General features: G+C 37.5%; 1 protein-coding gene across 2 annotated transcripts in view; it reads right to left on the minus strand.

Annotated features, from left to right (window-relative positions):
* The window catches only part of JMJD1C (jumonji domain containing 1C), a 158,356-nt gene that overhangs the window by 95,171 nt on the left and 37,071 nt on the right, over nucleotides 1-26,114 (minus strand). For both annotated transcript variants that reach the window (XM_053949642.1, XM_053949641.1), the window contains exon 2: nucleotides 12,470-12,634. In XM_053949642.1, the coding sequence (XP_053805617.1) occupies nucleotides 12,470-12,634 (165 nt within the window). The remainder of the gene's footprint in view (nucleotides 1-12,469; nucleotides 12,635-26,114) is intronic.

Here is a 26,114-nt window from a genome sequence, read left to right on the forward strand (position 1 = left end):
TGACTTAATGCAGTTCCTCCACAGTTGTCCATAACTGCCCCAAGTACTGTTCCTGAATAAACTGGACCAGGAATCTTAGAAGATGACTGCACATAAATGGCTATCACTCTACTTGCCAATTAAAAAAAAAAATCAATTAATTACCACCTCTCAAACTACCTTGTAAATATGTCTTTCCCAGGAAGTTAAACAGAATTGATTAGGTCTGTCCTAAGTAATCTCACAGAAGGAGACAGTTCAAAAGGGGGAGATGGGGGGATGGTGATACCTATTGTTCAGGATTAAAAGGATTAGCATCTTGCCTCAAAATTCAGTAAAGCATCTGATCCCAGAAACATCATACAATCATTTTACAGAGGTGTTGGTGCTTCTTCTTGTACTCTGCCATCACGTACAATTCACTAGTAACAAGATTCCTGAAAGGAAATGTCTTACAGTGCATCTTCAAACTCTGCTTTCTGTAAGCCACGAAGATATACCCTGTCATTTCTGTAGCACTTCATGTAATCATGATGTGAAAAAAAAAAGAGTTGATTTTAACTTTAGAAGTAATAAAAAGTTTAATGAATAATTTGGACTAATGTACTACAAGTACTAAAAGTACTGTAATTTAGAATAGTAAAAGTGCTACTACAAGCAAGAGCATATGTGGACAAATAGAAATTCTGGAACCAAAACCAACAGGCTTTAGCTTGGTAACTGAGCCTTACAGAACACTGAATCATAGGATCACAGAATATGCTGGAAGGGACCTACAAAGATCATCCTATTCCAGCAAATACACCGAAACACACAGGAACATAGTTCCCTAAAAAGCTGGTTACACTCAAATTCAAAAAATTCTGTAGAACAAAAAGAGATTTTGGCTGTATTTATATTAAAGTTTTATTATTATACTTTCAAAATAATTAAATATATCAGCCAATGATAAGAAGTACTATTCAGCTCATTTCAGGATGCAGCTAACTGTTTCAGTGATTCCAACATCATCTATCCACTCACAATCAGCCTAACTAATCAGTAGTTTATTCCTAGTGTGACGATACTAATACAGTTTTTAGCAATTCAGTATATGCATTTAAAATCTCAGTAAAACCCTTCAAAACTAAAGATGTAAGAATTTTTCAGACTCATCTGAAACTAGAGCCAAGAACAGAAATATAATTTTGCATCATTTATTAAAAGAAATGAGGTACTTACCCCATGTCCTAGACTCGAAATTGATGGGAAATTTCATATTAAAATACTCAGGATTTTTTCAGAATGATATATTATATGTAAGAATAATTAACTTTTTTTCTTATACAGATCTATTAAAAAATTGGCTAATTTATAGACTAAGACTTTTCCATAAAGTAGTCAAAATGAAACACAATAGCAGCTAATAAAAGACAAAAAAAGCTGAATACAAAACCTTTTTTTTTTTACCCATGACTGCTGGACCCTCAGAGTTGGTAGACAAAAAATAAACATTATATCATTAATTGAGTTAATAATTCACCTATCTGTAAATAAGAAGTCAGACTTACTCAAGGTTAGAGGTCTGCCATATTTCTCTAGTAAAGTATTAATTACTGCAAAAGGATATTACTTGCAAACAAAGATCAACCCCCTAATCAATAGGAGTCTATTTTGATTGCTTACAAAACCAGCCTAATGAATCCTCTTCTGAAATTGTTTTGGTTTCTCAAGATTTTATATAGTCCTAAATTTATAGTTCTTAACATTGATTCACCTTCTGTTACTAAAGACACTGTATGTAACAATGCTTTAAACATGCAATGCACATTAAAAAAGATAAAATACCTCAAAGAATTAACAATAACTATTGCTGAAGTAACCTCAGGCTTTACTCCAAGGAAGTGCAGATAAGCCAATCCCAAACCAAAATTTCACTGTATGTCCTTCCCCCATTTACATGAATATATCACGCAGGAGATGGCAGAAAACCAGAAGTGTTCTAAACCCACAGAGAATATAAAGTGGTTTGTTGATACCTGATGAATTTAAAAAAATTAAATGGTTTCAGTGTTGTTCCATCATTTGTTCAGGATTGACATCATCTTAACAGGACAGGCTTTACAAAGAGAAACAGTTTAAGTTTTTGACTTTTCTTTCTAGAAGTCATTGGATGTGTCTTTGCCATTTCTAGCCCTTGACTTAACTTCCTGATTTGGCCAGCAGTTGGAAGGATGTTAATCCAAGGGTACGAGAAAGGAAGCGGTAAAACAATATGCTCTCAGCCCTGGCCTCTGCATGTGCACAGCAAATGGATTTTGAATCCACATCATATAAATAAAACCTGTATTAAGTGAGTACAGGAAAATTGCTCAGCAGAAGAAGCTAACCCGTGCCTTCAGCAGCCTTCTCCTCTATCCTTCTCTCCCCATTAATGCTCCCTCACAATTCCAGGCAATCTGTGATTAGGCAGTAACTACATCTTGGTTGTCATCATGAGTGGTATGAGCTGCAGCCAACAAACATTTCCATTCCTCTGCCCAGCCACCAAATCCAAGAAGGGCTTCAGAAACACTGATCATATCCATGCCAACATAAATGGTGCAACATGAAGTTCAGAAAGTAACATGTGTTCCAATACAAAAACACCTGGAAAGAACTGGAAAGTACTTCAGGGGGCTGCTCTTGTGACAGTGAAGGCAGGAATAGAGGACCTAGGGGGTTTACTACTTCAGGGGCTGTTTTTCAAAAACAATGCACATGATGGTCACTTTGCTACAAAATGAAGTTAGCAGAAGGTTTAGCATGCTAAAAATACACATTCCACTCAGCTATTCTCCTTGTGCAAGTTAAATACCTCAAGCTGACAGTCTGTTCCTGAACTTTCCTATGTTCAGTTTTCTCCTTAGCAGTTAAGATAAATTTAAAAAGCAAACATATTAAAACATCAAATTGTTGCTAGAACAACTTCAGCAGTGTTTGAGGTTGCTATGGAAATCTGACTTTTCCTGTCTTCAAAAAAGTGCCATGTATGAAAGATTGCTCATGATAAATATATCACGGACAGCCCATTTATAATGCTTTAGCACCTATGACTTTTTTCTCCAAATCCTTGATTTAGCCTGTTTTAGTGTAACTGAAGGCTTGCAACATCTGCCAGCAAAAGAAATTTCTGTTAATGGCAGGTAACTACCAAGACTTCATTTCAAAATCTTTTTCAAATGCAGAACCCTGAAAATGACAAAATTAAACAAAAAATATGTAATAAATCAGAAGTGATCAATACAATTCAAGTACAGACAATGCATAATGGAAATAAACAATAGCACTTGATTCTCACATATATGTCTGCTTAGTTCACAAGTGCTTAGTGCAAACAAAAAGAATAACTTCTGCAATGGAGGGGACAGAGACTGTGGATCTAACAGACTGAGGTGGGTTTAAGCCAGTGCCAAAAAGGGGAGGTAGAAGCATGGCCCTTTCAGCAGCAGTGAGAGACCTGAGCAGCAACAGCTGCCTTGTTTGTATGTCAATAACCTAAATTCAGGGGGAATTGAAGGATATGCTTTCTTAGGAATACCAAAAAAGCCTTCTTCATTTGAAAAAAACAGAACTTTTACCCTAAACTAGGAAAATACAGTGTCTGGTCCTAACTGCAACATTTTTACTTTATTGAGACATGAATTTCACCTGAAGCTCCAATGTCTCAGCTGTATGAGAATGGGAGGAACAGGAATGCACCAAGCCCTATGTATCCACACAGTCGTGTAAACTACTGAAATACCTTTTACAGGAAAGGTCCCTCACATTTTGGGAGGGTTTTCCACACTGCTATTTGTAAGTTAGATATTGAGACTTCATACAACACATCATGGTATTCACTGTTAAGCACAGAAGAGACTGCTGGAATTCTGGGAAAGAAGAACACAAAGCTCATAAAATTCTAATTATGCTTTCAATAACTTATCTTACTCAAGTAAGCATGATGTGAGCAGTGCTTTAGTATTGCACAGCTGTCAAGTTATTAATGCACAGAAACAGCAGTGGAGATTTGAAGAGTGGGTGGCTTTCAAAATTAGCTGCTAAATGGATTTGACAGGTGTAAAGCCCAGCTGCTCCTCCTGCCATCACAAGAAAAACACTGAGTAGTATCTGGGGATGGAGTTCTTCTGGCAAAGCTTTCCTTCATCTGGACAGCCACTGTTGGGATGGAGGACAAGTACCATGCTGACATCTCTCTCTCTCACTGTACAGACGCTCAACAGGTATAGTTCAGAAGATAGGCTTTTTAAAATGTTTTTAACATATAGAGACAAATACTCTGTTTGTTTGTATATTTCTATGCACACAATCTGTAAATACACACACATATATATAATATATAGATTTATATTATAAGTCAATTTATATAAACAGCAACAGACTGTATATATACAGTATATATATATACTGTAAGACTGAGAGTGACGAGTCTGATGGAGATACACAGTCATCTTCCAAAGCTTAAGCTCTGGAAGCTTAATTTCCACAATACTGCATTGAAATAGCCACCTGCATCCACCAGCCTATATCCTGTTCACTGTGGTATCTCCAAAGTAGAGCTGATCTTTCTAATTCACTGAAAAAGTGCAGATAATCTAGACAGCTACAAAGCAATTTGCTTTCTTCCGCACAAGAGAAAATTTTGTTCTCATAAATGCTGTTAAAGAAAAAAAAAAGAAATCAAATACTTAAGACTTTCTAGAGAACCCAGCATACCTCATGGCTCTTCTACACAAAGAAGCTGTGCAGTAGGTCAACACTGAATCCAAAGTGTGAGCACAGTTCAGATACACCAACACGAACTCCAGTCTAGCTGACTGGGCTAGCAGCAGGAGTATAACCATATCCCAAACCAGTCTAGGTTTCAGTTATAAATATCAATATGCAAGCAGTCACCCTGCACTGAGCTCCCTGCAGCTGTGGCTTCAAGTGCCGAGCTTGAATATGGAACCTCAGGATGTTTTATGTCTGTCTTTTACAGAAAGACATGTAAATAAATCATCAGCAGCATTTCACTGCTATCTGACTTTGGAGCAGGGGCAAGAGACAGAGGCACACTCAACTGGGAGCATTACTGAGTTACAGCTAGAGGATGCTAAACAGTATCTAAGGTTTTTTAACTGGCACAACCCTTGGAGAACAGGAAGTGCTTTACTAGCAGGAAAGAACCTGAGGTACAAAGACATCCAGGATGCTGTGACATACTAAAGCAGATTTCTCTAGATGAGCTGCCAAAATGGCAACTCCCAAGCCAGTATGATCTACAAGAGTTGTGGTTACTGTTGAAGTCTAGAAAATACTCCATTTTGTTTGGAATTCTGTAACTTCTGTAAATGAAATTAACATTAAGAACTATTCTTAGCACAGCACTAAACTACAAAAAAAATTTCATTTATTTTAAATATGTAAGTGTGCTTTTACAAAACTAAATCCTTTCACACAAAAAAAGCATCCCCATTGCTTACAAGTGCAAGTTTAACAAGAAAGGAAAAAGGAAGCCTGCCATTAGCCAACATCTTAAGAGAAAAAACTTTGGAACAACCAATGCAGTAGTATAAAGTGCACAGAAAGTACCAGGGCTACATAGAAAACAGCACTGCAGTGAGGCTTTTCACCCCATCACTCATTTCCAGAGTGGGAAGCCACAGGGCAACACCCATATTTCATAACAAAGCATCTGGGGAGGCAGATTCCAGTTTATTGCTCTTCTTTTGGGGCATGTCCCAGGAAGGTAATGGCCTCTCCCTAGAAGGTTGCACGGAGAGCAGAGACTCCCAGTAAGCAGTAGTTCAAAAGAAGCAGGTGCCAAAGTACACAGGCGGGATGTGGTACTCCTTGAGATGCTTATGTTCTGTGGGAATATTACAGTAATGTACTCTCCAACAAAGTCATCTTTGAACCATCTCCAAGTGCTGTTTCTGCATGTTACTGTCTTTCACAATGCAGCAAAAAATCGGGTCATTTATGCTCTGCTGAGTCAGTTACTTAAATTTTCTCTTCCCCAAGCTCTAAAGTTTTCCAAGAAGCTGACAGCTTCCAAGCATTTTCTCCTCTATTGCATATATCTTATCTTTACCCCATATTACCAAGGGATACAAGCACTAGACTTGTGATGCAGAGAAAGGAGTACCTGAAAAAAACCGCTATTAGTTTTGATTGTTTTCCCTGAAAGCTACAACACTTCCTCCCCTCAAATTTGAAATATCCTCAAAGTTTTTGCTTATTTTTAGGACTCAGAAGACCGAGTCTTCTCTCTGCCTTACTTTCCATAGACACAGTAATCCTTTGTGAATCAATTTCTTTTTACTGCTGGAGTATTTTGAGTGTCCGCTGAGGATTTAATCATAGTATCTGGCAGTGTATACCTCTATTTTTCACTGTGCAGAGAGAGAACAGGCTGCAATGAAGTAACTGAATATGCACGGGGAACATCAGCAATATCTATAGAAGCTCCTGATTTTGACAGGGATCAATCTGAGCCATGGGATCAACATATAAAAGAGAAACTTACTCAGAAATGTTAAAATTAGATCATCAAGACTAAGAAGAAAACAAATCCTAGGGAGAGTGAAAAAGTGGTAGTGTGTCACAGTATAAACAGAAATGAACAAGGAACCTGTTCTACTTTCCATTATCATGGCAAAGATAAAGAATTTTATTTGTCTCAAGAACATCTGGAATCCCTGTAGAAGCTTGCTGTACAAACTGTACACTTCCCTCTTTAATCATGGAACAAATGGCAATAAATTGGCACTTCAAAAATATTTGCTTCGTAATCTAGCACAATCAAGCCAGCTGAAGCAGAATGCAGTCAAGCAAAGGGATTCTGCAATTGACAGCTGGGACAGAGGAACACAGAGGGAGGAGAGGAATGGCTACATAAGGTCAGTGGACAAGTCTTCTCTTCCATGTATCCAGGAACACTTCACCTCACATACTTTACCACCAAGTGCCCTAACATGCAGTCAGCACATGAACATATTGGGCTCATTCACATCTAACCAGAACAAACACATCCACTGCCACAAAAACAAACCTCATCTCATTCTTCTGCTGAAGATGATCTCCTCATTAGCATGACAGTCTGACTGAAGGCCCACAGTCCCACAAGTGCCACTGGCCATTGTAAATCAGCTCCAGATTCTCACAATGGAAAAGGGTTCGTCATTGCCAGTGAAGATTCACTCTTTGTCCCTGTTTCTGCTCTAAGTCTGGCTAAAGCTCTATATTCTTGCAGAGCCCTGCACAGAGTCCCAGGAAAGACTGTTCTCAAGCCACTGGTTTAGCAATTATTTCACTTGATCCAAGAGACAGGCAGACAGGCATGCTCCTTTTTTCACTGGGGGTGGCGGGGGGGGAGGTTGAGTTGTTCTTCCAGCCTCCCTACCTTAGGAGATATGCATATTCAGGATCTCCTCATGAAAATGTATTTTAGCTTTTATCTATATATTCCTCAGAAACACAGAATTGCAGGAGAACCAGTTCTTGCTGCATACCAGCCCTGAAACTGGGAGTGCTAGTTACTGCAGAACTTTGTATTAGTGGAGACCAAAGGGCAAATCTGTTGGTTTGACAAGGTGAGTACTGTAAAGCTAATGAAGTATTGTCTTCATATTCAGAGCAACAAACTACTATGTTTTTTTCTGATTTATTACATATGGATTCATACTGAATTCACAAGCAGCACTGGTTGGTTTACAGGTATAAAAAAAGGCAACACACACTTCACTAAACAAGGCATACTCAGAGGGACACTCTGACTCATCAGCATCCCAGGCACCCAGCTCTGCCCTGCCAGCTAAACGTAGCATTCCCCAGTCCTGTTTTTCATCACAGCATACTGAGCCAAACTGTTTCCTCCTTTGACATCTACCCTGCACAAGACCATCAGTTTCTTCCAAAAGGAAAAGGCTAAAATAAGATACTTTTCCTTTTCTGTTCTACAACATCCTCTTCCTTTCTTGTTGCAGAAGTTTCTCATGTGTGTTCTCATTCAATGCATTCACTTTTCTCTCTATCCAATTCCAATCCTTTTCATTCCAACCTCTTGTGTTCTCCTAGATCCTTTCCCTGAAAGTACAGACTTGCCATAACCTATCAACCTTAAACTCATTTAATCATAATTGCATTTTCTATTATTCTTCTTTCCATGCTTCTTAAAATGCCTGTCTAAAATGTCTTTCTTTCATTCCTATCTGTAGACCTTCAATAATAAATTTTTGGTTCAGCATATCATTCAGGTTCCCAAAACCCTCTTCCCAAACACAATTATTAAGAAAAAGACACTCACCCCACATCTTCCTGTGCCTAAAACATGTACAGTTGATGCTGTGAAAAAAAGTCAACTGCTATCTATGCTTCTACCATAGTGCCCCCTCTGCTAGTAAGTCTATGACCTTAAAACTTTTCCTGCACATTATTCTATTATTCTCTAAAATAGCTGCTTCTATCCTTTGTCATCTCATTCTCTCCCTCTATGCTTTATTTCTAGATATTTTAATGTGCAATTAGAGAGGCAGTAATTAAATTCAAACTGACAGCTCACAGAAGCATTCTCTTCAGTCCACATTAAACCCTTGGCTCCAGTTTGTCACCCTGCCCACACACATACATCCATCTCCCATCTTGGCTGCTGAGGGGATTCCACCATATTCCTAAGACTTCAGACCGAATTATATCATGTGCATGATTTTATCACTGATCTCTAACATCACAGTACCCAAACATTTTCTATATAGGTAAATTAATTTACTGTCCCTAAAATACAACTATTCTTTATCTACCTACAAGTAAAAAAAAATTATTCAGCATGTCAATTGCTGTAAAGTTATTTCTGAAAAATTCAAAACCCAATTCTGCCTCATTTTTGAAGTATTGGTGATTCCCCTAACCCATCACTCTCATCTTTTTCTATCTTTGTGACGTGCACCCCCCCCCCCCCCCTAATTTACCAACCCAAACTGATGTCTTCAATTTCAACATCTTATCTTGGCTACATTTTGTAATCCCTTAATATGAGAAGGCACACCACTAATTTCCACTTACCTACACTTTTTTTCAGAATCCATACTACTTCATAACCTCAGGAAAATCAGTGAGGAGCATCACATACTTGCATTTTCTCCTAGGCTAACACTTTGGCCAAGAAGCTTTCTCCTGCATTGAAATCTGTAAAGCGTCTCTATTACTTTAAGGTTAACAACAAGCACTGCTTACCAAACATCCTCTTCCCCAATATCCAGGCTACACATACCCTGACACTGCTTATCACTATTGCCATTTCTTTAGGCTTCTTGGCAGTCTTTCCTTCTAGGATTGCAAACACCTCACATGCAGGGTGATTTCCAATTATACCAGCTAGGCAGCCAAGTCCTCCAGTGCTCCCAGGAAATCATCTCACAGGAAGAAAAAGCATTTGATTACAGCATGCACAACCTGAGGCACTACAGTTCCTCCCTCCTTCTCAGCCTTGCACAGTGGCAGAGGTATCCAGTCAAAGTCATCACAATGAAGCTTGTTACTGGCAATAGGGCTCCAGGTTCATTTACAGCCAACTCTTCACCTGAGGCAGGAACTTCACTTAAAAAAATACAATGTCATCATGAGAGAAACTGAATTCAGGTGGCAGTCTACCCCTCTCCTGTTACTGAGTTTCTAAACAAGGAGAAAGAGACAGTGCTTTCCATCTCCTCCCTTTCTCAGCCTGACTATGGAGCCTAAAATCTTAAAGCATAGTTACACAAGGTCAATGGATGCTGTGCTTTCAGGAATAGCTACACCTCAAGCACTCAGGCATTTTAAAATAGCAACAACTTGCTTTCTAGAAATTTCATCTATAAAGTGGAGATTACATGGTATCACACAACTGAGTGATGAAAGCAGTCAGTAACTAAAGTACTCAGACACTAGACTGGTAACTACCCACAAAAAAAGCCTCAGAGCAATTGCAGACCTTGTCTTCTGATCAGGCTTGAATACCATACAGTAAATACAGGGTACATTAATCAAAGGAGAAGAGAAGGTGATAAGAACCATCTAAATAAACAAGTACTTTTCATTCACTCCACTGAAGGCAAAGATCCTAGAGAAATACCACATAAAATTTCCTAAAATATTGCTTTGCTGCATTTACGTCAGCATCCAAAATAAAGCTGAACCAAAAACTTTTTTTTGTATGATTTTTTTTCCAATATTGTTCACATGCATGGGAATGTTTGAGACTTTTCCTTTAAAGGTTACATCAATATTCAGCTTTTTAAAAATATGTGTATTACCACATCCACACTTAAGATTTCACATAAAAGTGCAAATATTCCTACTGCTGTTTTACAAATAATTTTTTTACCACCTTTTTCATGCTTTCTTATTTTTAGTGAGTCTTCTTTTGGAAAATAAACAAAGAAAAAGCCCCCCCACAACCAAAACACACCACACAAACCTTCACAAAGCTCATCCACTCCAATGCACCACATGTTTTGATAATCTGGTGACAAAACCCAAAAGTTCTATGCCTGTTTGAGCACCCTCACTGTCCCCCATGCCATGGTGTGCTCAGAGCTGCTATTGATACACAGCAAAACCTTGGGAGGTCTCTGGAAGGACTCTGCTCTGACTACAGCTAATATCCTGTATCTGCACTTTCCCTCAAATATGTTTTTTCTGGAATGGATGACTACAGGGTTTGACTCAGGAAACAATTGCTAGAACATCTGTACGCAGGCCAAGTATAAATGCTGAGAATTTCTCATCCTTAACATCTGAAAACTGACCTGACAAGCTATTTGAGCCTCACTTCAGACTATATGATTTCAATTTTTTAACTGTAAAAGCAGAAGGAAGATATTTTGAAAATCTTCCTTCTCATGTCTATCAGTTGCCTCAAGAGTGCAAACATTATAAAAAATTAAGGAATTTATAAGATACAGATGGAAGAAAAAAAAGTTTTTGCCTTTTGCTGGACTAGCACAAGTTTGCTGTAAGTGTCTGCTAGGAGAAAGGTTCAACCAAAACACTTTCACACATTAGCAAATACATACTTTCAACTTGTGGACAGGATCAGCAGCCAGACTAGAATACTTTATAGAAATACACCCCCTCTAGACCCAAGAAGGATCTCTATCCTAGAGGGTGAGATTAAAAGCATGTAAAATAGCAGAGTACTTAGATACTAAGCTAAGTTTTTAACAGATTTTAAAATACCCATCTCAATCAAGGAGAGATGGGTGGCTTCAAAAAGCAAATAACATGGCTCCCTAAAACTAAAACTTCTTGCTCAAGGATATACTAACTTGCCTGTACAAGCAAATATATGACTCAGCCTGTACATCCAGAAAGTTAGCTTGCTTTTCTCAAGTACATTAGCACAAACAGACAAGCTGAGTCAAGTAGGAATATTAACTGAAGAGGAGTAAGTCAATCCAAAATCATCAATGACTTTTTGGACCAGACTGCTTCATGACCTTCAGCATGAGTGTTCCCACCTCAGCTTCAAAAAAATTATCCCACAATAGCATTCCAAGAAATCCATCAGGTGCTCAGAGACAAGAATATGAAAGGAAACAGATACAGCAAAAGCCAGAGGAAAAAATTATCACCATCTAAATTCATTATGACTATAAATATCAAAAAAAACAAGAGTGGACTTACAGATATTAAGCTTACTATCAAATATACCTAAGACTTCCCTTCATCATTTTCAAAAATTTGTTGGAGGCCCCTTTCACCCACCAGTCTGTGAGGAATCTTCCCCAACTGTATACAAAGCAAAACCATCCAATACAGCAGGTTCCCAAAAGCTCACATCTATTTGAGCTCTTCTGAAGACTTTGATAGCACTACTAGTTTCTTTGGAGAAAAAAGACACATATGTTTATTGCTTTTTAGATTATCTCATCAGATATATCTAAAGGCATGTCACAAATGCACACAGCCTCCTAGCAGTTATCTCAACAGCTTTAAAAGCTTGGGCACCAATCCAGAAAGAATAGAGTCACAAGTATCACCTCATAAACCAGGCAAACAATTACCACTTACTTGATTCATCTTTTCTCATCTTTCTGAACTCTGACCTGAATTTCAGATACCTTCTTTGTGGAAGCTGAGGGTATCACAAGCTTAAGGGTTTATTTTTCACCTTAATTTCAATCCTCCCCAGAGCAGTAAGATGTGTTACCAGTAAATTTATATTTGTAAGAGGTTTGACTATGTAAAGTGACATTAATCCTATTGTGTCACTCAGAGATCACTTTTGCAGTGCTTTAAGTTGATTCAAAAGGAAAATGAGTGACTATTGTCACATCACTCCACCCTTCCAACACGCTTTACTAGATTTTTTTTGTCCTTTTCTTACCCTTCTTCCCCTCCATGCTCACCACTTCCCATCACCACAGGAGTAACCTAGACAGTTTCTTAAGGACAGAATTAAAGAGAATTAAATGCTTTAGTAAATGCAATTGTTAAAGTATCTTACCAATGCAGGCCATTGAATTTGTTTGATCTTTGATCCCTGAGTCTGGCTTGGGTCCTTTCTTTTTGCCCAGACCAGCTGGTACTCCACCAAGAAGGCTGCAAAATCTTCATAAACTTTAACCCATTCTCGCTTTTCCCATTCAAGGTCATCAAATTCCACATATACCTGGGGAAATTTAAGAAAGGAAAGGACATACATTATTGCATATACACAGAACATGTTCATCTACACACACTCTTCTATGCATACACTAAAAATTTAATGCAAGGTCTTTTTTTATTACCCATTTTAATGCTATGGCTTTGAAAGTAAACATTCAGTTCCTACACCACAGAAGACAGTTTTCTTGGCAGTGCATTTGTGGTGAAGAGAAGAGACATTTACTAAAATATTACCACTAACATTGGGTGTCTTATATCATGAAGAAAAAGCATTACACTAAGTATGTCATAGTAGCATTCAAGTAATACATACAGCTATCTACATAATCACTAAGTTTTACAAATACTTCTCATTTTCAGTTCAAATACATGTCATGTAATACAAATCAACCAAAGAAATGGTTTTGAGGAAAAAAGAAGTCAATTGGAACAGCACCAGAAAGGACATCCTGAGCCTGCAGACCTTGCTACTAACAAGCAAGTCAAACACACAGGAGCTCACAGAAGCAGCTCAGTTTCCTCCTGCAATTCAGTTCAAAAAAACAAACAAGAAACAATACCACCACATTTTAAAAAGCATTCTCTAAAATTCACCTTCCTCCTGCAAATTTCACTCAAGTATTTCAGACTGGTCAAATAATTTTGTTTTAGTATCTGCAAAGACACTTCACCTGGGTAGTCTGTAGCAAGGTGTTAAGAGGTTAAGCACCAGACCTCACACAGCAGCAGATTTAAAAAAAATAGGAGGCAAGGGGAATCAAGTGAATAAATATTTTTGAAAAACACAGATAAGTCTAAAGTCGAGTTTAGCAGTTTAGAAACAGCCACACTAAAACATACTGTGTCTTCTGGACACTGGCCAAAACTTGTGGATAGCTGTGATACAATCTAGTGTTTGTGTGCAAGTTTTGCACCCCAAATAAACCAAAACGCGGTACAGTGACAGTGGGAGTTACTGCTGAGCTATCTGCAGAGTCTCCTGGCACCATATAATTAGATCTTCAAAGGAGCAGTTCCAAGAAAAGTGGAGAATGGAGCATGGCACAGAGCCAGTCTGCCATTGCTCAGGGCACCATATTCCCCCTCTAGTTCCATACACACAATACTTGGGAATCACTTCTGCCAGCTTCCACCACTTTCACATTTCCATGCCAAGCCTATTAACTATCTGCTGGCTTTTTAAAGTTTATTTTTGAAAAGCAGAAGCAAGAGAGAAAATGAAGCACCCAGTCATTGCCCATTCTCTGTTTGGCTGGGAAATTAATTTTTCTAAGGCAACAGTAAAGCCTCTGAAGAATAGAGGCTTCCCCTTTCTCTGCACGCTGACCTCCCACACAGAGGCGAGCACTATCTCAAACAGCACAATTTATGAAAGGGAGTAAAAAGGGAAAAAGATGAGGAAAGGAAGCAATCCAGCAACCTACGCCAACAAAATAAAATATAGAGCCAAAGTTAGACCCTCTAAGGAGTGCAAAGCCTAAAAATATTGAATCTTTTTTGCTCCACTGACAGAATGCTATACAGCAAGAAACTTTATGACATTTGCCTCCCTAAGAATGAATGTTGGTTTTGAGATTTTTCAGCCAAATTTTGCTTCCTTGCCTTGTCAGCTATTTGTGAATAGATATTAAATGTTTGTGTTCCCAGAGTAGCTGAAGTCTTCTCACCACGTATGCATTCTCTTGAATAAAAAGGAGAAATTCCCACTGGGATGATATTATATTTATAATTGGCATTAATGTGCTAATTTTGTAACTCATTGCTATTTTCCAACAGGAAGCAGCATAAGCTTTAGCAAGCTTTTCCAAGTAAAGCAAGACAACAAATTTATTTCCAATGAAGTCAGCCAAGCAATTGCAACAAAATATTGTTATTTCAAAGCCCAAACACAACAACCATGGTGAAATTCTCTACATGCAGCACTGTGATTGAGAGTTTTCCAGTCACTTCTGCTCCAAATAAATATGCCTGACCAAATTCTGAAACCCTTTAGAATGAAAGCAATGCTGACTTCCAAAAAAATTAACTTAAAATGTTAAACAGCATAGTCCGTGCATCATCCACTTTTTTAAAATTACCTGAGTGCCTTGTTATCCAAGTTCTGTTTGCTGTCCTAAGGGAAGAGAGTAGAGCTTCCACTTTATCACCTAATGATTGTTAGCAAACTATTTAATTCTAGGAAGAAAAAAACCCCAAGCAACCTCTCTGAAGATGATTTCAATAGGGCCAAGAAAACACTACTTCTGTACAATATTAGTCTTTCTTCAACTCCAGTTTGGCTACTGACTTCAAGGTGAGCCTCAGAGTGCATCTCACTGGGTTTCACTCATAACACTTTAATATCAGAACAGATAGAATATTATGCCATGTAAAATTATTACACATATATACTTTATAAGCAATTTGTAAGTGTTGAGAACTCCAGACTCAGATACTAAAAATTATCTGTGCAATTCAAACGTCTTAGTTATGCAACTTAAGATAGACCTAGACCTCTTAGCATGTAATCAAGATTCAAAAAGTAGCTGTCAATTTTCCAACCTTGTGATGTATGGTCAAGTGAATACACAAATGTAAACCTTGTATGTAAATTAACAGAAATTTACTTAAAAACACAGTGGCAATAAATAGAGTATTTTTCCAACAGGAGGCGTGTTTTGCTTTTACAATCAATCATCAAAGGAAAACAAAAATTTTCTATTTGACACCTCCAAGTTATATAGAGTAACTTAAAGAACCAGAAACTACATTACAAGATGTTATGGCAAAATTCAAAATACAAGTCCAAATTAATTCTTCCCTTTCCATATTCCCCCAATGTTAAGTGCAACCTGCAAATTTTCGTTCTGGGGAGTAAGCATTCTATGGGATGTTTAGGAAAGGCTTATTCTTGGCCCATTAACAAGGGTTCTGTGAGTTTCTTGTTTTTGAAAGAAAATCTACCTGCAGGCAAGAAAACCCAGGCAGCCAAGGGAGCAGGCAGCAGTCCTGCTGCTGCCACAGAGGGGGAGGAAGGCAGCGAGTCCAGGGACAGCACACTGAATCACCTATGGCAGTGATGGGGGGTTTGAAATTGCCAGGAATGTTTCTGGAGTTCTGAACCTTGGAAAACTCTGACGCCTCGCTCAGCTCTGGTGTGCTTTCTCAGCATAGCACACAGTCGAAAATTAAAACAAACTACACTAGACTCTGGAAAACTTGTCCATCTCTTGATGGAGATGGATGTGATTACCAAACATCTAGCTGGTATAAACTAAGGCTAGTTGTAAGTACATAGGGAATGCAGACAGTAAAAACTTCAGTAAAAAGTAAAACTTCATCTTCCCATCCTGTTCCAAATATCCTCGACTTCTCAGGTTTTTACAAATTGTTTCTTTTATGGAGATGGCATTACCCAGCAGTCAAGTGTTTCTAAATATATCTTAACCTAATCAAATGCAATCAAAGCACAAGTTACTATAAAGCAAAATAGTTTAACACAGGAAAATTATTACTCTGGTAAGCAAGTGCTACCCATTTCCACATGGAAAAGTGGTCAAATAGCAACCAAAGGCAGCAGTCAGGATTTTTCTTTAATAAAGGGCTTCAATGTTGCTTTTTGTTACCAAAATTTCCTCAGTCTTTCACGTTAGCATTTCACAGCCACTCTACAACAAAAAGAGCTCATAAAAAGCATTTTGAAGTACATTGGCATTCCTCATATAGCCTAAAAGCAACTGAAACAACTGAAATAATAGCAATAGATTGGTCTTTAACTAGCAAGTATTTTAGTATTAAAAGATGGGGTTTACTGCCTCCATGTATTCTTAAAAATAAGCCAGCATTTTTACTGCAGATCAGATGTGTTCATACACTTATATTTGCAGTCAAGTACCTCATTTTGATAAAAAGTACTAAATGTATGGTGTATTTTTTAGCCAGGGTGAGTAGATACCCACAATACCACAGAAAGTCTCTAGAAGACCTGAAAATGTTCTTGACAAAACTGGTATTCCACAACTTAAGGAACATAACAGCTTGTCTCTAAAATGCAAGAGCCCTGCTTCTAACTCTCAATCACTAGGAAAAAAAGCTGTAGAATCAGATGTTTTACAGACATGAACACAAAGCTCCTTAAAACATGGGACAAATTAGTAGTGTGAGTTATTTTATGTTATTTCAGCTCTTAAAACATTAAATGGGGTTTGAACAAATATTTAAATCTGCACATCTGTTTTGATTATTTGTGGAGTTTGCAAGTAGTAACAAATTTAAGGGTGGAAGATTTAATTTCTATTAAATGAGAAGAGAAAGTCCTGCTACTTTCAGATGAGCTGTGGAAACCAAAGGGACAATTCCTCAAAGATTAAATCCTGTTTTGATATACCCTACTACCATGAAACAGCACACTGATAATTCTGAAGACTTAAATTCTCTGTTTATTCAAAAGAAAATGGAAGAGGTGTAGTTTAGCAGCAGCAGTCCTCAATCGTAAGTTGGAAATTTGAAGGGTACAAAAAAAGCATGGCTCATTATCTGCAGAGTATTACATCTCTGTTGCTTCAGGATTCACAGCTGCTTGGAAACCCCCTCTTTTTTTTTTTTTTTTTTTTCTTTTTTTTACAAAATGATTCTAGGTCTGTCCATCAGGAAAGCACCAAGACTTACTTCCTCCCACACATAACAGCATCCAGCTACAGCTCCTCTGAAATGCAAGGAGACAACCCCTCCAAAAACACTTTTCTCATTACTGAGGGAAGAATAAAATCTGCAGCCTCAGGATCATCTACTCAAAATGTATAAAACTAGAGAGGAGCCTGTGTCATTGCTTGAGTCACACAGTGACAGACACACTCAAGCTGAGGCCAAGCCAAGCCTGCTCTCTCAACAGGCTCCTGAGTAAAGCAGAGGTACAGACTCACTGGAAGGCATCTCAAATATATGCCATGTGCAGAAGGGAACAGGGCCAGATGTAGCAAATCCATGCTCCAGTAAACATAGATTTTCCAGGTAGCTTCCTTATATTAAGCCTTAAAACATAAATATCCTACAAATACAGAGAGGCCTCAAAAAAAACCCCAAATATTTCTTTCCAGAAAACAGTAGTCTCAAGGTACATTACAGGGTAAGAAATGATCAACATGTACAGTTTATGGTTAATTTTCAAACCTTAATTCTGCATTCTCCAAAATGCATGCTTGAACACTGACAATAAACTAGTCTCTGCAGAAAAATGCAGCAAAAATATGGTTGCAAAACTGAAGAAAAATACCAGTACTATTGCAACAGCCTGCTGCAGTCTGTAGCTTGGATTGCTAAGCAACCAGCACCTCACGTAGAGCACGAAGTAGAGATTGCAGAGAAGATGACAGAATAAAAAAGCATCCTACTTGCAGGCCCCAGTACCATCCTTGAAAATAAAGAAAACCATCCAACACAAGCATGTGACTTTCATTCCACAATTTAAAATGCACATTCTGAACAGAAAGATGAAGGGAGAAAACATGATCTCCAATGAAATGAAAGGGGGAAAAAATCCCATACTTCTCATGTGAGTTTTAAATTAATTTCTCAAAAAAAGACTTCCCTCTCCTCTGATAAAAAGATAATCTACAGGAGGGCCAAGTTTTACTTTAAAAGCTACTTAAATCACTGTGTTTAAATTATTTGGCACACCTATTTTGCAAATCTTTTTCCAAATTCACAAACCAGAAATTTTATCATGACTCTACTGGACTTACAAAGAAACCAAAGTAAAGTAGCCCCATTTGAAAGATGTTTTACATTCCAGAAATTTACTGAATTACTTATCCCAAGTGAGAAATAGACGTGACTTACTATTTTAAGAAATCATAGCCTATTGAATTATAACTAGGTAAAGTATGCACATCACACAAAAATCTCCTGGCCCTCCAGGCTTGAAAAAGCCTTTCAAATTATTTTCACTATTACACAACACAGGAAACTTTTACTATACCTAAATTTCTAAATGATCATGTCTAAAAATGGTAGTTAAGAAGCACACATACTATAGAAAGCCCACACATTAAATTTAAAAATAGATTTTTGTTTTCAAATCAGATGTGATTTTTAATAAGGTAAACTAAAAGCCAATTTAAAAACTTTAATTAACAAGTCATCTAAAACACTAATCTCTGCTAATACTAACATTCGTAATATCACACTAAAAAAACCAACACTTGTCATTTAATAAGGAACCATTATTGCTAAGTTTCAATTTATAAAAGATTATGCTGATTTTAAACTGTATATATCTGTCATTTGAAGATGTGACTAAAACCAACAAAAAATAACTATCAGACTATTTAAAATACTAGATATTAATGGATTTAAGTCAATTTTTACAATGTAATGACTTACTAATGAAGACAAAGCTTGTCCACCAGGTCATCAGCAATCACCATGCACTATAGGAAGCTAAATTAAAGTGAATGGTGAAAGGAATAGGTCACCTCCTACTCAGAAGTCACCAAGTGCTATTGTTCCTCATCCCCAACCTGAGACAGAAACAAATCTGCCTCTCATGAGGCAAGAAACTTAACCAAACAACCTGGCTGTTCCTTTAGCTGGTAAGATATGGCTGCAAAGCCACTCATGGGGAAACAGCTCAGCTTCAGTCCTCCTGAGAGTCTAAATTCACTAAGCTGGCACTTTGGAGATGATCAGGACCTGAGCAGGGAGTTACAGTTACTTGAGTTTTTCTGAGGTCTCACCCCAGCTGAATAGCCCAAACCTGAAGCACTCCTAAAGGGAATCAAGAGAAGTGCTAAAAGCACAGGATTTTCTCTATTTCTACCAACACAATCCAATCAGCCATCTTCAACAGGTGAGGAGCCAAAACAGCCGTCCTTCCAAGGCTCAAAGACTGACCCTAAGAACCTACAAGTACTTAGCAGTATCTACCCAGACAGATTCAACCTGATTGATGTGTTGCTAGAACAAGTGGTGTCCTCCCAAATCTGCAGTGCAGACACTGATTCAACACTGTACTTTGGAACAGCAGATCTTTATTTGAAGTGAAACAGAAGAGACCCTATAAAAGAAAAGCAAGGTTTTGAGATGAACTTTTGATATTCAAACTTTGGAATCCAAGCTAGGAAAGACCAAGTCCCTCTCAGCTGCTCTGCATGCCCACATCATTCTCCAGACAGCAAGCCAAACAAATCAGGAGTGGGCTCACAAACAGCTTCCTTTTTGTCAGATAAAGCCAGAGATATCAAAAAGACACCAGCAAATCCTTAGCATAGTGACAAATCACAGAGGAAGCTGGCTGGTAGATTTTGTTTGTACTGGAGACATTTTCTCAAGGCCTAGCTCATATCAACAGCAAAAATTCCAGCAGACAGACTCACTCAATTCATTGCTTTCTTTGGTCATCTTACAGGAATCAAGAGAACTATGGAGGACTATTCCAAGAGTAACCAGGAAACCAAGAGAAAAATTGAGCAACCAAAGAGACATTATATTGACATTTTTATAAATTATTGTCAATTACAAAATGGTAATTTTCTGTATTTGGACAACAACACAGTACTTGCTCTTGTAGCCAAGACTGTTAACCTTAGGCAGCAAGCCAACCAAACAAATCTCAGCAAGCAGATGAGAAAATAGCAGTAATAGTAACAATAATCATAATCTTCTGAAGCAAGACAAAATGTTAGTGAAATATTTATCTACTTCATTGATCATCTGCTAAAATCTTTGGAGATCTTTTCCAGGCCTTTTTTCCATTATAAGAGGACTAGAATATTTGAGTAGGGAAGTTAGTGTACCATATCAATTACTTTAAAGCTTTATCTCTTATTGGAGAAGAACATGTTACAGTTTTATCAGTAATTTGCTGTCCTCTTTCCTCCAATTCACATGCTACCTATAACCACACTTCAAACTGTTCCTGGTTTCTCTTGGTCCTGACAAAACCACCTCTAAGCAGAACAATAAAGATGAACAGTTTCTAAGTTCTACCTAGCTAAGATTCAGAGATATTTGACTTTGACTGTTTTGTTCAAGTTCTAATTATTTTGAAATCTGAATTATTAAAGTCTTCTCTTGCAGTGTTGTGACTGCATTCAGTGCTATCTCACAAGCTGAATTACTGTTTTGTTGTTTAAGAGTCAACTTCATGTTACCACTCCAGCCTCTGAGTTTCAACTTCCTCTACAAGTCATCTTTCAATACTACATCTCTGTTTCCTTCACACTTGTCTAGTTCTTCACACTGGAAAGTCATCACTCACTCAAAAAGACTCCCATATAATTTTTCTGATGTAACTAAAAACTTGAACACGCTTGCTAACAAAAGATTCGTAAACAAAACTTATCCAGGTCTACTTCTTTCCTATAGGTTAAGTGCAGCATAAAACAGAAAAGAAAGATCTGTACTCAAGAGGTTGAACCTTCAAAGGATTGAATATATGGACGTTTAAGGACTATATGATCTTCCTTTATGTTTCCATCTGACACCAAACTGCAAGGCTAGACTTTACAGAGAAGAACTGGGTCATTACAGTTCATAGTTCACCAGTGCATAAATCTCCACAAACTGGGATCAAAGTCAACTCTGAACTGAGATCTCCAACTATTACTAAAAGGCCAGAGGAGATTAAGAGCAGGACTGGTGGCACATGTGAGCAAACATGACATAGGAAACAGCCTGCCAAATTTAAGCAACATTTTGGGAGCAGGAAAGGAAATGTAACCACTGCTTCCTGGGGTTTTGGACTGTCTTAATCCACATCCACAATCTCATCTTTGCTGTAATGGCCACTCCTGAGTCACAGGTATCTCAATGTCTGAGCAAAAAAAAAATAACACTTCTATAAATAATAGGTGAACTATACAGAAATACAGAAGCATGATAAGTAATTTAGGAAATCATCTTTTCCATTTCACAATCTTAAGGAGATAGTTTACATCAGAATGAAGACATTAGCAATGTGGACAGTCTGGTCCCAAATTAATAAAGCACTTCTCTTTTGTCATTGTATTTCAAGCCTTTTAATAGTAATTTGCTTGTGTTTGGCTTTTTGATTTTAAAATAAATACTCAAGTCAAAAACTTCAGTCACTGATACTGATTTGGGAGGTTCTGCCCTCACTCCATAACAGCAAGCAAGTCTCAATGTCTGTGCTTCACACCCATCCTCTAGACCAAGGGTACAATCACTTCAGCCCAGTGTTGCCTCTTCTGACACAGATTTTTTGGGAACTGAGATGATTACATGACACTGAACGTATTGCAGATTGAATGCCAGTGGGTTTTCAGGTGCAGCTGAGGTGTTACAAGACAAATCGTGCTGGATGATAGAACTACAAAGACAACCAGCTCCTCTGAACAATTCCCACTTTGTTGTTGCAGCTGCTAAGGCTACAGCACAGGAGGAATGGCTTCAAATAAACAGAATTACTGATGTGGAAAAGCTTCAGGAAAACAGGGGTGAAAAGTACTTAAAGTTACAGAAATCACTCACGATATAGACATGAAAATTTTTTTCAATGTGTTTGTCTACTAGTGTTTTTCAGAAGAGAGACTTTTGTTCTGTCATCCAACATCACTTTTTGTCCTTCAATAAAATTTCTCAAAAATGTGAGGTCATTTAACCTTTTATGTCTTGAGTATTAACTAACTTATTTCAGTACCACAATTGTCCAAACTACAGAGAAATGTTTGATTTTTAACTTAATTGCATGATTGTTTTAAAGCTTTCAGAATAACGTTTGTAAATTAGAAATTGTCCTAGAAATATCCAGTGTACTTCAACACAAAAAAGTGAAGGCAAGGAAATATTATGCATTTTCAGTTCTCCTAGTAATTCCTTTCAAAGATCTTTTCAAAGGCAGAACAATAGATCCATTGATAAGACCAACAGATCCCACAGACAACACAGTCAAACCCTTCATGCTTAAGGCCAGAAGTAAAGACATAAGAACAAAATACTGGCAATGAGTACATATCATAAGCTGCCTAATGAACCCAATTAATCACCTTAATTACTGCATTAGCCATCTCTGGGTAACTTAATACTGAAAAAGTCAGACACTCCGTGTCACAACAGTAAGGATAATATTTCTGAATAAACAGCATTTTAAAGAAGATTGTGATGATAATTTTTTTTTAAAGTTTGTTTATGCACAATGATTTTATTGACTGTAACTATAAGGGCTGTGACTGGGTTTAAAAAAAAAAGTCCTCCCTGCAATCGAAAATGCTGCAGAGAAGATATTAAAAAACTATTAATTCAGAACTGTACATAATTTTCTCACCATCTGTTCAAGTTTCTGAAACAAAACAAGGTTTACTATATGTCCAAGACAGCTTTAATGCTAGAAATTATTCACACAATAAATGTACCACAAAATGAGGACTAGTACTCTTTACTTCCTCTTTTCTCCCCTTTATTGCCCCACTATAATCTTGCTAATTTAAAATTAAGTTATAGTTTTTTTTGTATCCCCTGAATCAACCATTTCTTTACACAAAGAAAGCAGGACAACTCCCCTCAAGTTTTCAGCTCCCATCTCTCTTCGCAAGTTTATTTTCTGAGGAGCTCCTTGAATTCCAGTAATCACTTACATTCAATCTTTAAAAAAAAATGTACGAATGTAACCAAGTCCTTTATTGTAACAAATGTTAGCACAACTTTATCTATTCCAAGCTCTCCGAGTCAGAAAATATCTTGAAAACAAAACCATCCCACAAACTGCAATTGATTGTGTACCTACAGTCACACAGAATACAAACAAGTCTTTTGCAAAGACATCAGGAAATTAGGTAGGGCCTTCATGACCTCCAGAGGTAACTGAAGCAACCCGAGCCTTCCTGCAGTGAAGAATTCGACAATTTTACTGTATTATGATAAATCAGTGCAAGAGAAGCCAGAGCATAGTCACATCACACTCATTCCCATTCCCCTAGGGAATGAGCAATAAAATTACTGTTCAAGTTAAGGGACTCGAGTGTTCCCTTCAGGAAAATGAGCACACTCGAAGATGGTATTTTCAACTACAGTCATCAGCTGCAGAACTATTTGTGGTAGCAGATAACTGCAGTTTTCACTGATAGTGATAAAGAAGTTCATCTGTTTTCAAAACATATCAGGGAATGACAACTGAGGTTTCTACCTTGCTTTACAAAACGCCTTCCGCTTCTCTCTATAAATTGTTTAAAATCTGGATGTTATTTCTGTCAGTCTCATTTCCTTGTGAATTGTATGCAAAATATACCTTCTGCTGCAATCAACTTACTGTGCATAAGAAAGGAACAATACTCATGTGAAAAAGTCCATTCAGCAATCAAGACAAAAATGCAAGACAGAGAGGTCTGTCTCCTGCAGTCAACAAAACATTAATACTGCAATAAATTAAAAGAATATGCAATAAATGCCTTTGAAAGTAATGTTCATTACTGAATTCCTTACAGCTTTTTGGTTCAGTTATGTCACTGTGATACAAAACTCACATATAATTATGAAGAGTTTTAAGCACAGCCAAGACCTTCAATCTTGCAACTTTGATACACTTTGAATAGACAACAGTTGCCAGCATTTCAGACAAGCACATATACCAGTATTTTTATACAGTGCATCTATGAAAATTAACTGCATGGAGATGGCCAAGGGGGAAAAGAAGCGAGGCTTTTCTCCCATGCATTTCACTTCCCTCAAAACCAGTAAGATCAAGAGCATTTACTCCCCAGTCATTGCATTAAAAAAAAAAAAATGGAATAACACAGCTAAAACCTATTTTCTTAAGCCTCCCTCTCAGGGTGGGAAGGAGATCATCACCGATGAACCAGACAAACAAATATTTCATCCACTCAGGGAATCAGTTCAGTTCTACCATCTCCCACTACCTCATGTTTAGATCAGGAAATGAAGGCTGAATAAACAAGACTCAGAAGCAACATTAAATGTGCTGCATATAAGCAAGGACAGCTTTGCTAGTTTTGCTTATAAAAAGGAATCAGAATATTAGTTATAGCCCAAAAAAACTTCATCTGATTTGGTATATAGATTATTAGATAAAATGAGCTGCCAAGGAATTTTGGCAGAATTTCATGGGAATCATAAAATAAAGAGACATACCTGACAAGTTCCATAGCACTGAAAAAATTAAGTGTTCTTGAGCACTGAGAGAAAAGGGCAAAGATTTCCAGGCTTTGTAATGTATGTGTCTTCTCTTACCATCACATCCCTTCCCTCCTAATACTCGTGGAAAAAAAAAAACAAAAAAACACAACAACACAAAAAAACCCACAACATATTTTCACAGGATGCATTGGATACATTTTATCCAAGAGTCCACAATAGCAGGACTGGTTGTCAAAACTACCCCCTTGCTCTCAATACAGTCTATTTCCTTAACATGTTTTCTGCACCCAAAATGATAAAAACACTTAGAAACTTCACCCAGTCAAAATCTTTTTAAAAGCACACATGTATATAGGATATCTAATGCCAAGACAAGATAGGTTCTCTTGCAATTATTTGATTTTTTAATTTACAACCAGAACTAGACAACTTAGTAATTGTATTGTTCTAATTTTAAGCCTCTAATCCTTTAAATAATTATTCTTTCCACATGCATCACACTGAAAAACAATTGTAGAGGTCTGAGGAAAGCCAGCACCTGCAGGAAAGGGTTTAATCTGGCAACTGCTGGTGTTGTTGAGTTATTCAACACATAAATCTCTTATTAAGTCCCACCTCTTTCCTGTAGTTCTAACCGTTGGAGTTTGAGAAAACAGGCCTCGTTTCATGCTGAACTCCCACCACTAAGCAGCTGAATCTCCTACATTGCTTAGGATACTGTTCGTGAGAGCAGACTTCACATGGAGTCATGCAACATCCTGTTCCAAGCCAAATGCTCCAGATGGGATATGTTTCACTGCTGCCTCCCCCTCCCCAGCCCATTTAAGCTTGTTCTTTTTTCTTTGAAAGTATTTATCCCAAACTGGTGCTATAATAGCATGCTAAAACTGACCTTTTAAGAAAAATACAGACAAACTAAAACTTAAAATCCAAATGTCTTTGCTACAAAAAGAAAAAACCCACACCACTTACATTATCAAAATATTTCCATTAGCTAACCAATTAGCAAAATGATGCATATAAGAAAATAAATTACTTGATGCAGCTCTATACTGCAGGAAAATCTGCCTTGTTTCAAAAAGTTTTCTAATCATTTAAAAGCTCAACATTGTCACGCACACATTACTAATCTAATGGAGGTTCTCATCAACATAAGGAAAAAACTGTCTAGTCTGCTGATCACTCTAAATGCTGGCAATTTCTCAAACATCTGCTAAAGGTCAGATTTCCACTGCATGGAACCAATCAATGAAGCTACACAACAGTCCCAGCGCCATTGGAAGTGCCAAACAAAGACCACTGTTTTACATAAGCAAAGAAACTCAGCCTGAAATCTTCCAAAACACTACCAGCAAAGTCCTCACTCCCATCACCACACAGTACTTGTCTACCTGGCA

This window comes from Vidua chalybeata, chromosome 8, assembly GCF_026979565.1.
Source record: "Vidua chalybeata isolate OUT-0048 chromosome 8, bVidCha1 merged haplotype, whole genome shotgun sequence".
Lineage (NCBI taxonomy): Eukaryota > Metazoa > Chordata > Aves > Passeriformes > Viduidae > Vidua > Vidua chalybeata.